The sequence below is a fragment of the Mauremys reevesii genome, linkage group 3 (assembly GCF_016161935.1).
Source record: "Mauremys reevesii isolate NIE-2019 linkage group 3, ASM1616193v1, whole genome shotgun sequence".
In the NCBI taxonomy this organism is placed as follows: domain Eukaryota; kingdom Metazoa; phylum Chordata; order Testudines; family Geoemydidae; genus Mauremys; species Mauremys reevesii.
The window spans coordinates 201,293,933-201,306,815 of NC_052625.1; the positions used below are offsets into that span (position 1 = coordinate 201,293,933).

Here is a 12,883-nt window from a genome sequence, read left to right on the forward strand (position 1 = left end):
CATGCAAAAACAAATCTCCGCAATAATGACCATGTTAATAATCATTGGGACCCTAACTGCCCTTTTGTGGGGAAAATCATTGAGAAAGTGATGGCAGGCCAACCCCAGCATTTCTGACAGTCTCTCTGATTTTTTTAGATACCAACCAGTGAGGCTTCAGAATTGAACATGGCAACAAAATGGGTTTAGTATATGGTTGATCTCTTCATGGCAATGGAAAGACTTATTGTAATTGATTTACATTAGGACAGATAAACTCTCTCTTTTGAGGGTTTGTATTTGGAACTAGCAGTACATGAGAGAAGTGGTGGTGATAAGTGATTTGGTTAATCGAGGGAGATGAATTCTTTCTGCGGTAGGAGTGTGGGTTAAGTTTCCTTTATTGACCTGTCAAATTGATGTCTAATCAATAGGGATAATCTAGGCTCTAATATCAAGGAATTCAGTGTCTTGTTTTTGCATTTACAGGCGATGAAATCACCAGAACTAAAGGATCGGTTGGAGGAATCTGAGAAATTGATCCAGGAAATGACTGTCACCTGGGAAGAGAAATTAAGAAAAACAGAGGAGATAGCACAGGTTTGCATTTTCTTTGATTTTGACAATTAGGAAGAAAGTCTTATTACTTAGTTCCTTTGTTTATCTCTTCGTAATAGTTGTTAGCCCTTCACGTTTATGGGTAAGTAGGTCAAATTCATTGCCCTTTTAAAGGGCTTCTGCTTAATTCCTGGGATAGCAGGTTACATCACAGATTACTGCTCTGGGGACATAATAAACCTTCAGACTCTATGTAAATTGAGAGATTGCGTTGAAAAATTCTGTGGATGTAGAGGATTAGAGGGTTTTTATACCTTTCAGACAGTGAAATCGTTGACTGTGATTAAAGATAGAGTGCGACTGCATTAAATACAGGGTTATGTGCTGAATATCTCAAAAACAAAGTTAAGGAGCATTCAGAATATTAAAAAATAATTGTACTTGTCTTTTTTCCTTTTTGTAACTTCAAAATCCCCCTGTATGCTCAATACTGCTCTTATCCCTGATGTTTAGAGCATTCGGCACATAACAGCAAACAATAAAGTTGAAAGTTTGTGCAGTTCACCACGACACTTCCCATCCTTACCAAACAAGTGTTGATGTAAGCACTTGCACTGAAAAACCTATTGAAAGCTCATGTAGATAGCATATTAAATAGTGAGAAAATATAACCCTGTGGTACAAAAGTGCTGTTGTGGTTGACGTGATCAGAAACAAGGTTAGCCTCAGACCTCTTGAAAGAAATGTTATTTACCTTTTTTTCTTTCTGCTCCTAAATTCTTGACCTGTTATAACATGTTTACAGAGCTGAGATCTTCAAGAGCCTTATCATAGTTTCTGGAAAAAAAAGTGAAATGTTGGCAGTGAAAGAATAAGAACTAGTGCTTGTGCAATGCTAAGTTTAAAAGGTTTAATTGTTAAGCTGTGTCAAGTGGAGTGATTTATTTTTGGTCTTGTGGCTTATGTCCAACCTGCATTTTAAAGTGGGGAAAAATGTAAATGTGCAAAACCTCACTTCCATATCAAACCTTTTACTGACTATCTTGGTTTGCTAAAGATGAATACTTTCGCTTTTGCTGCATCAAGTCTTTTAACTGTAAAGTCTTAAGGTTTTGTTTTTTTCCTAATGCTGTCTTATGGTAAAACCATGTTTTCAACTGCTGAAATTCTTTTGTAAAATGGTGTGAGGTTTTTTGTCTGTCTCATTTTTTATTAGAAATAAAGTGTTAGCTTATCAGGTTATTTAATACAAACTTTACATCTTCACATACCGTAATATTTCTTTCACACTAGGAAGCATTAATAATATAAATGTACATCTCCAAGAACAGAGATGATTCAATACAATGGAACTTTCAAGAATCCACCTTGTCCTTCCCAGGAGCATGAGGGAAGGAAATATTTAAAATGCCCAATATCAGATACAAAAGCGCAGGGTTGAAAAGAAAAGCAGCGAGCTGTGGTGATGAGGAAAAAAAGTTATCAAAGCATTACGGGGAACTAAATAAATGTCCATTCTCTCAAAATTTTAGAAGCGTACAATAGGAAAAGCACAAGTTATAAAAATTACTTAGACAAGTTAGATGTCTGCAAGTCACCAGATTCTGATGTAATATCTTAGAATATTCAAGGACCTGACTGAGGAGATATCTGAGACATTAGCAATTATCTTTGAAAAGTCATGGAAGATTGGAGAGATTCCAGAGGACTGGAAAAGGGCAAATATAGTGTACATCTATAAAAAGAGGAATAAGGACAACCCGGGAATTACAGACTAGTCAGCTTAATCTCAGTACCCACAAAAATGGAGCAATAATTAAGCAATCAATTTGTGAACACCTAGAAGATAATAAGATAAGTAACAGCATGGATTTATCAATAACAAATTGTGTCAAACCAACATAATATCTTTCCTTGACAGAGTAACAAGCTTTGTTGATAGCGGGGTAGTGGTAGATGAGGTATATCTTGACTTTAGCAAGGCTTTTGATACTGTCTCACATGACTTCTCATAAACAAACTAGGTAAATGCAACCTAGATGAAGCTACTACAAGGTGCATAACTAGTTGGAAAGCCATTCCCAGGAGAGTAGTTATCAGTGGTTCACAATCAAGCTGGAAGGGCATATCCCTTCTCTTTGGGGGGAGGGATAGCTCAGTGGTTTGAGCATTGGCCTACTAAACCCAGGGTTGTGAGTTCAATCCTTGAGGGGGCCATTTGGGGAACTGGGGTAAAAATCTGGGGATTGGTCCTGCTTTGAGCAGGGGGTTGGACTAGATGACCTCCTGAGGTCCTTTCCACCCCTAATATTCTGTGATCAAGTGGGGTCCCGCAGGGATCAGTTCTGAATCCGGTTCTGTTCAACATCTTCATCAATGATTTAGAAAATAGCACAGAAAGTACACGTATAAAGTTTTCCATAGATTCTAGGACTGGAAGGGACCTTGAGAGGTAGAGTCCAGTCCCCTGCCCTCATGGCAGGACCAAATACTGTCTAGACCATCCCTGATAGACATTTATCTAACCTACTCTTAAATATCTCCAGAGATGGAGATTCCACAACCTCCCTAGGCAATTTATTCCAGTGTTTAACCACCCTGACAGTTAGGAACTTTTTCCTAATGTCCAACCTAAACCTCCCTTGCTGCAGTTTAACCCCACTGCTTCTTGTTCTATCCTTAGAGGCTAAGGTGAACAAGTTTTCTCCTGATGACACCCTTTTAGATACCTGAAAACTGCTATCATGTCCCCTCTCAGTCTTCTCTTTTCCAAACTAAACAAACCCAGTTCTTTCAGCCTTGCTTCACAGGTCATGTTCTCAAGACCTTTAATCATTCTTGTTGCTCTTCTCTGGACCCTCTCCAGTTTCTCCACATCTTTCTTGAAATGCAGTGCCCAGAACTGGACACAATACTCCAGTTGAGGCCTAACCAGTGCAGAGTAGAGCGGAAAAGTGACTTCTCGTGTCTTGCTCCCAACACACCTGTTAATGCATCCCAGAATCATGTTTGCTTTTTTTTTTTTTTTTTTTTGCAACAGCATCACACTGTTGACTCATATTTAGATTGTGGTCCATTATAACCCCTAGATCCCTTTCTGCTGTACTCCTTCCTAGACAGTCTCTTCCCATTTTGTATGTGTGAAACTGATTTTTCCTTCCTAAGTGGAGCACTTTGCATTTGTCTTTGTTAAACTTAATCCTGTTTACCTCAGACCATTTCTCCAATTTGTCCAGATCATTTTGAATTGTGACCCTGTCCTCCAAAGCATTTGCAATCCCTCTCAGTTTGGTATCATCTGCAAACTTAAGCGTACTTTCTATGCCAATATCTAAGTCGTTGATGAAGATATTGAACAGAGCTGGTCCCAAAACAGACCCTTGCAGAACCCCACTTGTTATACCTTTCCAGCAGGATTGGGAACCATTAATAACTACTCTCTGAGTACGGTTATCCAGCCAGTTATGCACCGAACTTATAGTAGCCCCATCTAAATTGTATTTGCCTAGTTTATCGATAAGAATATCATGTGAGACCGTATCAAATGCCTTACTAAAGTCTAGGTATACCACATCTACTGCTTCTCCCTTATCCACAAGACTCGTTATCCTATCAAAGAAAGCTTTTTTTGCGGACAATTTGCGGACAATACCAACCTGGGTGGGGTTGCAAGTGCTTTGGAGGATAGGATTAATACTCAAAATGATCTGGACAAACTGGAGTAATGGTCTGAAGTAAACAGGATGAAATTTAACAAAGACAAAGTACTCCTTAAGAAGGAACAATCAGTTGCACACCTACAAAATGAGAAATGACTGATTAGGAAGGAGTACTGTGGAAAGGGATCTGGGGCTCATAGTGGATCATAAACTAACTATGAGTCAACAGTGTAACACTGATGCAAAAAAAAAACCCCAAAAACATCATTCTGGGATGTATTAACAGGAGTATTGTAAGCAGGACACAAGAAGTAATTCTTATGCACTGATTAGGCCTCAACTGGAGTATTATGTTTAGTTCTGGGTGCCACATTTCAGAAAAGATGAGGACAAATTGGAGAAATTCCAGATAAGAGCAACAAAATTTATTAAAGGTATAGAAAGCATGACCTATGAGGGAAGATTGAAAAAATTGGATTTGTTTAGTCTGGAGAAGAAAAGACTGAGAGGGGACGTAACAATTTTCAAGTACATAAAAGGTTGTTACAAGGAGGAGGGAGAAAAATTGTTCTCCTTAACCTCTGAGGAATGGACAAGAAGCAATGGGCTTAAATTGCAGCAAGGACGGTTTAGGCTGGACATTAGGAAAAACTTCCTAACTGTCAGGATAGTTAAGCACTGGAATAAATTGCCTAAGGAGGTTGTGGAATCTGTCATTAGAGATTTTTAAGGGCAGGTTAGACAAAAACCTGACAGGGATGATCTAGATAATACTTAGTCCAGCCCTGAGTGCTGGGGACTAGACTAGATGACTTCATGAGGTCCCTTCTGGTCCTATGATTCTATGATTGTTTGTTATACTATTGAAGATTTTAGTTTAATTTTTTCCCTGGGCCTATGCACTTAATTTTTTTTGCATAATACAGAAACTCTGGCTCTCATATTTTTTTAAAGAAACTCTTGCATGATTCAGACCAGGAATCAACCCTTTCTTTGGCCTATAGGTCCTGTGTCTACCAATAGGTTATAGAGAACAACAGCCTTGAGTTTATAGAATGGAACTGAGTGAGGAAATCGTGATTTTAATCATGGTTCTGCCGTGGACTTCTTGTACAAGTTACTTAACCCTTCTATTTCTCAATTGCCCCTCTGCTTAAAAAAAGAAAAAAAAGGTAGGGGGATTACTTCTTTTGCTCACATGAGGCAAGACTATAACAGTTCTAAAAAGAACTAGATAAGTTCACGAAGGATAGGTCCATCAATAGCTATTTACCTAGGATGGGCAGGGATGGTGTCCCTAGCTTCAGTTTGCCAGAAGCTGAGAATGGGCGACAGGGGATGGATCACTTGATAATTAGCTGGGGCACCTGGCATTGGCCATTGTTGGAAGACAGGATACTGGGCTAGATGGACCTTTGGTCTGACCCAGTATGTCTGTACTTATGTTTTTATGAGCATTGTGAGACAACTCTGGGAAATTATTTGTATTACAGTGGTGGGGATTTCTCTCCTTTGCAATCCTAGCTTTAGTAGATGATGGACCCTCACCCGATCCTCAGTTTTCTGTTAAATTTCTGAGCTAGGTGATGGTATTAAGCAAACTGTGGCCATTCTTTTAGGAAAGGATGGCAAGATAGAAAGATATCTGTCCACTACAAAGCCAAAAATGTTTGGGTGAAGAGAGGAATACTGGGAGAAAAACTTTTAACATTTCCCTGTAAAAGATGTACACTTTTAATAAAGTACTGCTTTGTTGTTGCACTCTAAGAAGTCAATTGATGAGATTGATATACCATCTTAAATGCTACTGTTTTTGTTTAGCAGGAAATCTTTCCTGCATTACTTAAATAGAATTTCAAATTTTTTGGTGTTCAGTTTCTATGGGACAAAGATGAACAGAGTTTGACTTGGCAAGGATTTGCCTGAATTTGTTGCCTCCTAGCTAAGAATGGGAAACACTATCACTATTTCAAGGAGGCTATATTGAAGCCCAGGCAGATCTACAGTGTGATCCTCACAACTATACTCGTCTTTCGCTAACAAGTTGTAACCCTCTGAGACTATAGGGTTCCAACATGCAATGGCAAGAGGCCCATCAAAATTAGTTTCCTGGATACCTTGTTTAATCTAATAAATTGCTGCCTATTATGTTGGTTTGATTTCTTAGCAGGTAGTAATGTGTAATGTAATGTATCTGTTTCTTAAACATCTTAAACATTAATATTTTGGAGGTTTCTCTTACAGGAGCGGCAGAAACAACTGGAAAGTCTTGGCATATCTCTTCAGTCTTCTGGAATCAAAGTTGGGGATAACAAGTGCTTCCTCGTTAATTTGAATGCAGATCCTGCTCTCAATGAACTTCTGGTCTACTACTTAAAGGTGAAATAACACTTTGTTTCAGCATGTTTAAGTGGATCATTTAACCCTGTGAAAATGCATTGGGGTAGAGAGTTCTTTATGAGAAACAGACTACAGAGGCATTGTTTAGTGTCCAGTGGTTAGCAAAAATGGCACAAATACAGCTTTTTTTTTAATTGCAGGTCATCTTTACTGTTACAGAGAACCAGAAAGCAGTGTAAATGTGCCTTAGTAGCATTTTGTATCTTTGGAAATTTTCCCTTTTACAAGCAGTTGTCTGGCCTTTACAGCTGTCTTTGTGTAGCTTTACTCAGAAAAGTGATTATGCAAAAATGAGGTATCTTACTAAATCAATTTGCTTTTCCATGTATGTTCACAGTTATATCTACTGACTTCTAAAATGAGTTTTTACTTCTGTTACCACTGCAGAATCAATATGGCTCTGAGGAGAGAGCTGGGTTCTGTTGACATGCAACTTCCGATTGTAGAATTCCATATTATTGGTGATGGGTACAAAAGAATGAACCCAGCTTAAGTCTTGGATTCTGGGCTAGTTTGTGAATTAAGCAGGTTTGATCTGGAGGCAGAGTGACAAAACTGCAGCATAGATTCCATTTAAGTCACTTTTCAGAGTAGAACAGCAATTTAATATTAAGTTCAAGTGCCAAAGTTCTCACATTGTTGCTTGTTAATGATTTCCCTCCCACTGAAGGGGAATACAGTAATTTGTCTTGAGGCAGCCACATGATTAGCATTTGGGCTAAAAGTGGTTTTGTGCTGCCTCTCTTAGGAGATGAATCTTATCTTCTTTTTAGATCAGTCATTGTATATCACAGAGCAAACCGCTACCCAAAGAATTAAAACAAAAGAAAAAACCCTTATTCATTACTGCCCCTTATAACCCTTAATAAACAACAAAAGAGCTGATTCAGGATTTTTGGAGAGGAGTCAAAGCATTTCCAGGCACCTTGTATGTAGGAGTCTGGATTCTGATTCATACTGCTAAGTCAGCCTCAACTCTGACAGCTATTGAGACTGTGGTGATTTCTTTGTTGCTTAATGTGAATACATAACAAGAATACATTAGTGACAAAGCACATTCAGAAGGATGACCTCAGTCCATGTGCAAAATGCGCTCATTGTTATGTGGTGTAGGATAGGGAAACTAGTAAAAATAATACTCAATGTCCTTGCAATTCCCTTTCAGATAGAACCAGAACTATCTATCCTAGAGTTGTATTTTGCTTCTCATTACTGTTACAGTCACTAAAAATCAAATTTAGAAGCCATGTAATGCTCGACTCCTCCCATTTTGGGGTAAAAATCTCAGCCTGGGCTACGGTTTGTGTTTGAGTTATTTTTTAGATTTTTTTAGATTTTTTTTTTTTTATTTCGGATTGATTTGTTTCAGACTTTCTTTTTGGGTAATTTCGGATTTCTGAGTAGAATGAGGTTTCTGTTTTGTGTCATTCTTGTGGAGAAAAGGCTTTTTCAAAGAGGAAAGTTTTTGCAGAATTTCCTGAAGATGATCAGAATTTGAATCCACCAAATCTCAGAGCCAACTCCCTTTTGTCCGACTAGCAGTCATCTTCGACCTCTTTTGTGTTGAGCCATTTGAGCTCTGCAAGAGCTGGGTAGCACTGTCTGGAGCAGGGGTACTCAAACTGGGGGTCGAGACCCCTCAGGAGGTCGTTAGGTTATTATGTGGGAGGGTCACGAGCTGTCAGCCTCCACCCCAAACCCTGCTTTTCTCCAGCATTTATAATGGTGTTAAATATATAAAAAAGTGTTTTTAATGTATAAGGGGGGGTCGCACTCAGAGGCTTGTTATGTGAAAGGGGTCACCAGTACAAAAGTTTGAGAATCACTGATGTAGAGCTCCCTTTGGTTGATGGAGAGCTCTATTCTAGGGTGTAAAGAGAAGTTGTGCCCAATTGTTCTGGGTATTCCACATGTAGACTTGCGGCATACTATAAGTGGTCTGTATGCTACCATTATCTGTTCTTAACTAGTAGTCCCTTGTTAGCCTCTTACCATTGCTACTGTCACTTCTTTACATTGAAGGTACATCTACCCGCTGCCAAAAGATGCTTGCAGTGTAGAGTACACATCCGTGTAGGTGCCCTAGCAGGGATATAAGTAATGTTGTAGCTGGTGAGGCATGGCTTAGGCAAGTAAAGAAACATCTGAAGGGTGGAGGTAAGTAAGTAAGTAGGGGAAGACTCTGGTAGCGGGGCAGGGCTCTCCCAGCTCCCTATTGCTGGAGCATTTCCCTGCCGCAGAAAAAAACTCTGGCGGGGGAGGCAGCAAGGAAAGGCTTAGCCATTCCTGTCTGCCTCTCCACTGCCAGAGCCTTTCCCAGGCAACTGTAGCTACACACTGAAGTGTGGATGCAGCTTGCTTTCCACTGCGGCATGTAGCTACACGCTACTGCTGGTGTGTAGTGTAGTGTAGATGTAGCTCAGCATAGTACTTCTCAGTCGCTAAAGGATTCCAGAGTGTGGGCCTTGTTCACTCTTTGACATGAAGGTCTAGTTCAATCTAAAATTTGTTGTTGTTAATGTCACTTATAAATCAGTTCAATTCCATTTCTCTGTTTCTAGTTATGTCTCCTTCCCCTTTTTTAAAAATTACTAAGTAGCTTTCAAAACTTCAATAATTAAGGGAGTGGGCATGTCCAAAAGGTAGGATGTAAGAGTGTGAGGTGTGCACGCACTATAGAGTAATCAGAGGGAAATTTCTGCTACCTGTGGCTAACATCTGAATTTGATTCTTCCACAGGAGCACACATTAATAGGGTCAGATGACTCCCAAGATATCCAATTATGTGGAATGGGAATTCTTCCTGAACACTGTATTATAGAAATAACATCAGAAGGACAGGTTATGCTAACACCTCAGAAAAATACTAGGTAATGTTATAAAATATTGTAAAGTCAGTTCCATAACTTTAATTTTAGTAAATATATTAGAGTGAATGGTGCATAAAGATGATTTCTAAATAAGCTTTTTCACTTAATCTCAAGATAAAATACTACTTGGCTTCTGTTTAGATTTTAATTAGCTTGCTGTGTTCCCCATGAACAGCTCTGTCAGTGCACCGCATTCCTAATGTATAGTATCCTTGCTCTTCCAGTTCTGGGTCTTTCTGGATTAGATTTCAAACAGAATATCTGGGGTATGTGTGTCTTTTTTCTTAACGATGATACAGAAGTAAATTATAGTTTCAGCAAACATGTGCTAACTTATTTGCACTTGTCTAAATTTAGCTGTGAGTATCAAGATTTAAACTAATCTTCTGTAAACACTGTTCATATGTAAAATGTTATTGAAGCACTTGCTATGTTATCCGATTAAGTAATGGTGCTTGGAAAGTAAATGTTATGTTCTAACGAACCACAAAATGCCATGCACTTTTGGGATCTCTAACAAAAGCTTGATGTTCCATATAATTTGGTGATGAATACGTAATGGGCATGAAATTCCTGTACTTTCTCAAGGTTCAGTATGTGCAGGCCTAGGAGTGTGGACTATTTTAGAAATCAGCAGTATAAAAGTACAGTTTTTGCCCGTATGAACCATAACACTGGAGTTGATGATGTCTCCAGTAAACCATACATATAGCCAAGTTCTCCAACATTTTCTTTACGTGGTGTACCTTTATTCTCCCTGTATTTCTAAACAATGTAAAAATAGCTGTTTGCTTCCAATAGGCTATATTCAAAGCCGTACATTTTTTTAGGCCCAATAGATTTGTTTTCAATAATGCTCTTCAAGTACAGTCTGTGTTAAAAAATACTAAATATTATGGAGCTTAAATGAGAATTTAAATCAGGTCAGGGATTGGTGAAACAGTGCCAAGTTACAGGAAACATACTTGCATATTAATTTGTAATCCTCAAACCTGCTTTCCTCCCCCAAACTAATTGAGAGAATGAAACAAACTATTCTCTCTCCACAAAAAATAAAACCTATCTGGATGTATTTGTATTAGCTTTTCTTTTTCTTCTCACAGAACATTTGTAAATGGTTCTGCTGTTGTGGGTCCTACACAGCTACACCATGGAGACAGAATACTGTGGGGAAACAACCACTTCTTCAGGTATAAAAGGTCTTAATTCAGTTATGAACTTGAGCCAGTTTTGCTTTAGCTTCAAGCACAAAGAATAATTATGGGCCTCTACCCGAGCTCTCAAGATGCAGATGGACCATCTGCTGCCCGTTCGATGGGTTTGTAGAGGCAATGCTGTCTAGAGGATGTTTTTGAATGACCAGTGTCATAGCCGCTGTGCACAGTCTTGGCTTGGTTGTATTGTGCTGAGGATGATTTTAATTTATGTATTTCAAGGAGGTTGTGGCCCATGCTACCGTCATTAGCACCTTTGTCATCTCCAGATTAGATTATTACAGTGCACTGTATTTGGGGCTACAGTTTACATTTTTCTTAAAGCTGAGGTTGGTGTGGAATTCTGAAGCATCCTTGGCAAACAGTATGTCTCGTGAGCATATGACGATCTGCAGTGTCTGCCTCTTGGTTTCTGGATGGAGTTTAAAGTGATTGACTTTGACTTATCATTTTCTAAGTGACATGGGACATACCTACCCAAAAGAGCACCATGCTTTGTGGCATACTGCTGCAGTTCTGGTCATTGAAGACACTCAGAATGGAGTTCCCTCTGTTTGAAAAAAGAAAAGTGATGATTGCTGGCAGGTGTTCTCTGGGAAGGGCCTCTCATCTTCGTAACTCGCTCTCCACCCTTGGTCTGAAATGGCCCAACTCTTTTGACCTGTAGGGCATGCTGTAAAACCTAGTTATTCTCCTTCCCTTTTGGAAAGGGGGAGGCTTGTGAAAGGGGAAGAAGAGGGAGATAACTTCAGTGTCACCAGACAGTTTGCTGGTTAATGAAATTGATGGGGTTGTAAATTATATCTGTATTTTTCAATGCTGTCAGAGGTGCCCAGGGCCATAGATAATCAGTGGATTATCAGAGAACGCAGGCTCCCAGTTTGACACTGTGGCCAAAAGAGCTAATGTGATCCTGCATACATAAACAAGGAAATCTTGAGCAGGAGTAGAGAGATTATATTGCTTCTATATATGGCACTGGTGAAACTGCTGCTGGAATACTGTATCCAGTTCTAGTGCCCACACTTCAAGAAGGATGTTGATAAATTGGAGAGGGTTCAGAGAAGAGCCATGAGAATAATTAAAGGATTGGAAAAACATGCCTTATATAGTTATAGACTCAAGGAGCTCGGTCTATTTAGCTAAGAAAGACGAGGTTAAGGAGTGACTTGATTACAGTCTATAAGTATTTACATAGGGAACAAATATTTAATATGGGCTCATCAGTCTAGCAGAGAAAGGTGTAACATGGATTTTTTTAAAAATATGTGCTCTTGGAATTATTTGGGGTAAATTCTCTGGCCTGTGTTATATAGGAGGTCAGTGTAGATGATCACAATGGTCGCTTCTGGCTTTAGAATCTTTGAATAGATAGGTGTCCATCTGGTATAAATGGCTGTATCTGAAGGAGAGGAGAGAGGGGCTGTTGCACTTCCAGTGTGATGTAGTGGTCCCGGTTAGGGTGCTTTGAAACCTTTATTTTGACTCTACTGAGGAAGGCACCACCTTCATCCACACAATATTTTAAAAGGAAAATCTATGGATTGTGGGGACTCGCCTTCATTTTAAGAATCTTGTAAAAGCAACACTTTTATTACTGAGGCAGGGGATAAAAATGTATGTTTGTTAGACATTGCTTTCCCCCCTCTTTTTTTAAAGATTGAGTTTGCCAAAAAAGAAAAAGAAAGTAGAGCATGAGGATGAAGAGCAAGACAATTCTATGGGGTGCAGCAACAGTGTCGAGCAGCTAGATATAGATGGAGACAGTTCCAGTGAAGTGTCCAGTGAAATGAACTTCAGCTATGAATATGCCCAAATGGAAGTTATCATGAAGGCACTCAGTGGCAATGGTAAGAGGCAGCAGATATATTAAGAATACAAGCAGGGAATAGGATTACATCCTGAGTACCTTGTAACCCAGGAATCATTTTCCTTTATAGCTTCCTACTGAATACACTTTCTTCTGTTAGTCACTTTGCCCTTGAAGGGGAAAAAAAACTACAAAACTTGTTAGAATTCACAGTTTCTGTTCAGGCAAGCCCCAGAACTAGAACTTTGGGGATATCATGGTCTAACACTGAGGTATTTGAGCAGAGCTGAGTACTGTCTGATCCTGCAACTGACTTTGAAGTCAAGTTTTTTGGTTTCAGTAGCCTAATATAGCTGCCAAAGGTGTCCCACTTTGCAAAGGTGAGGGGAATTG

The 12,883-nt window shown here is 39.2% G+C and overlaps 1 protein-coding gene across 4 annotated transcripts in view; it reads left to right on the forward strand.

Annotated features, from left to right (window-relative positions):
• KIF13B (kinesin family member 13B) overlaps positions 1–12,883 on the forward strand; it is a 200,953-nt gene that overhangs the window by 108,601 nt on the left and 79,469 nt on the right. For all 4 annotated transcript variants that reach the window (XM_039530153.1, XM_039530150.1, XM_039530151.1 and 1 more), the window contains 5 exons: positions 469–579; positions 6,441–6,575; positions 9,336–9,466; positions 10,570–10,656; positions 12,340–12,530. In XM_039530153.1, coding sequence (XP_039386087.1) covers positions 469–579; positions 6,441–6,575; positions 9,336–9,466; positions 10,570–10,656; positions 12,340–12,530 — 655 coding nt within the window. The remainder of the gene's footprint in view (positions 1–468; positions 580–6,440; positions 6,576–9,335; positions 9,467–10,569; positions 10,657–12,339; positions 12,531–12,883) is intronic.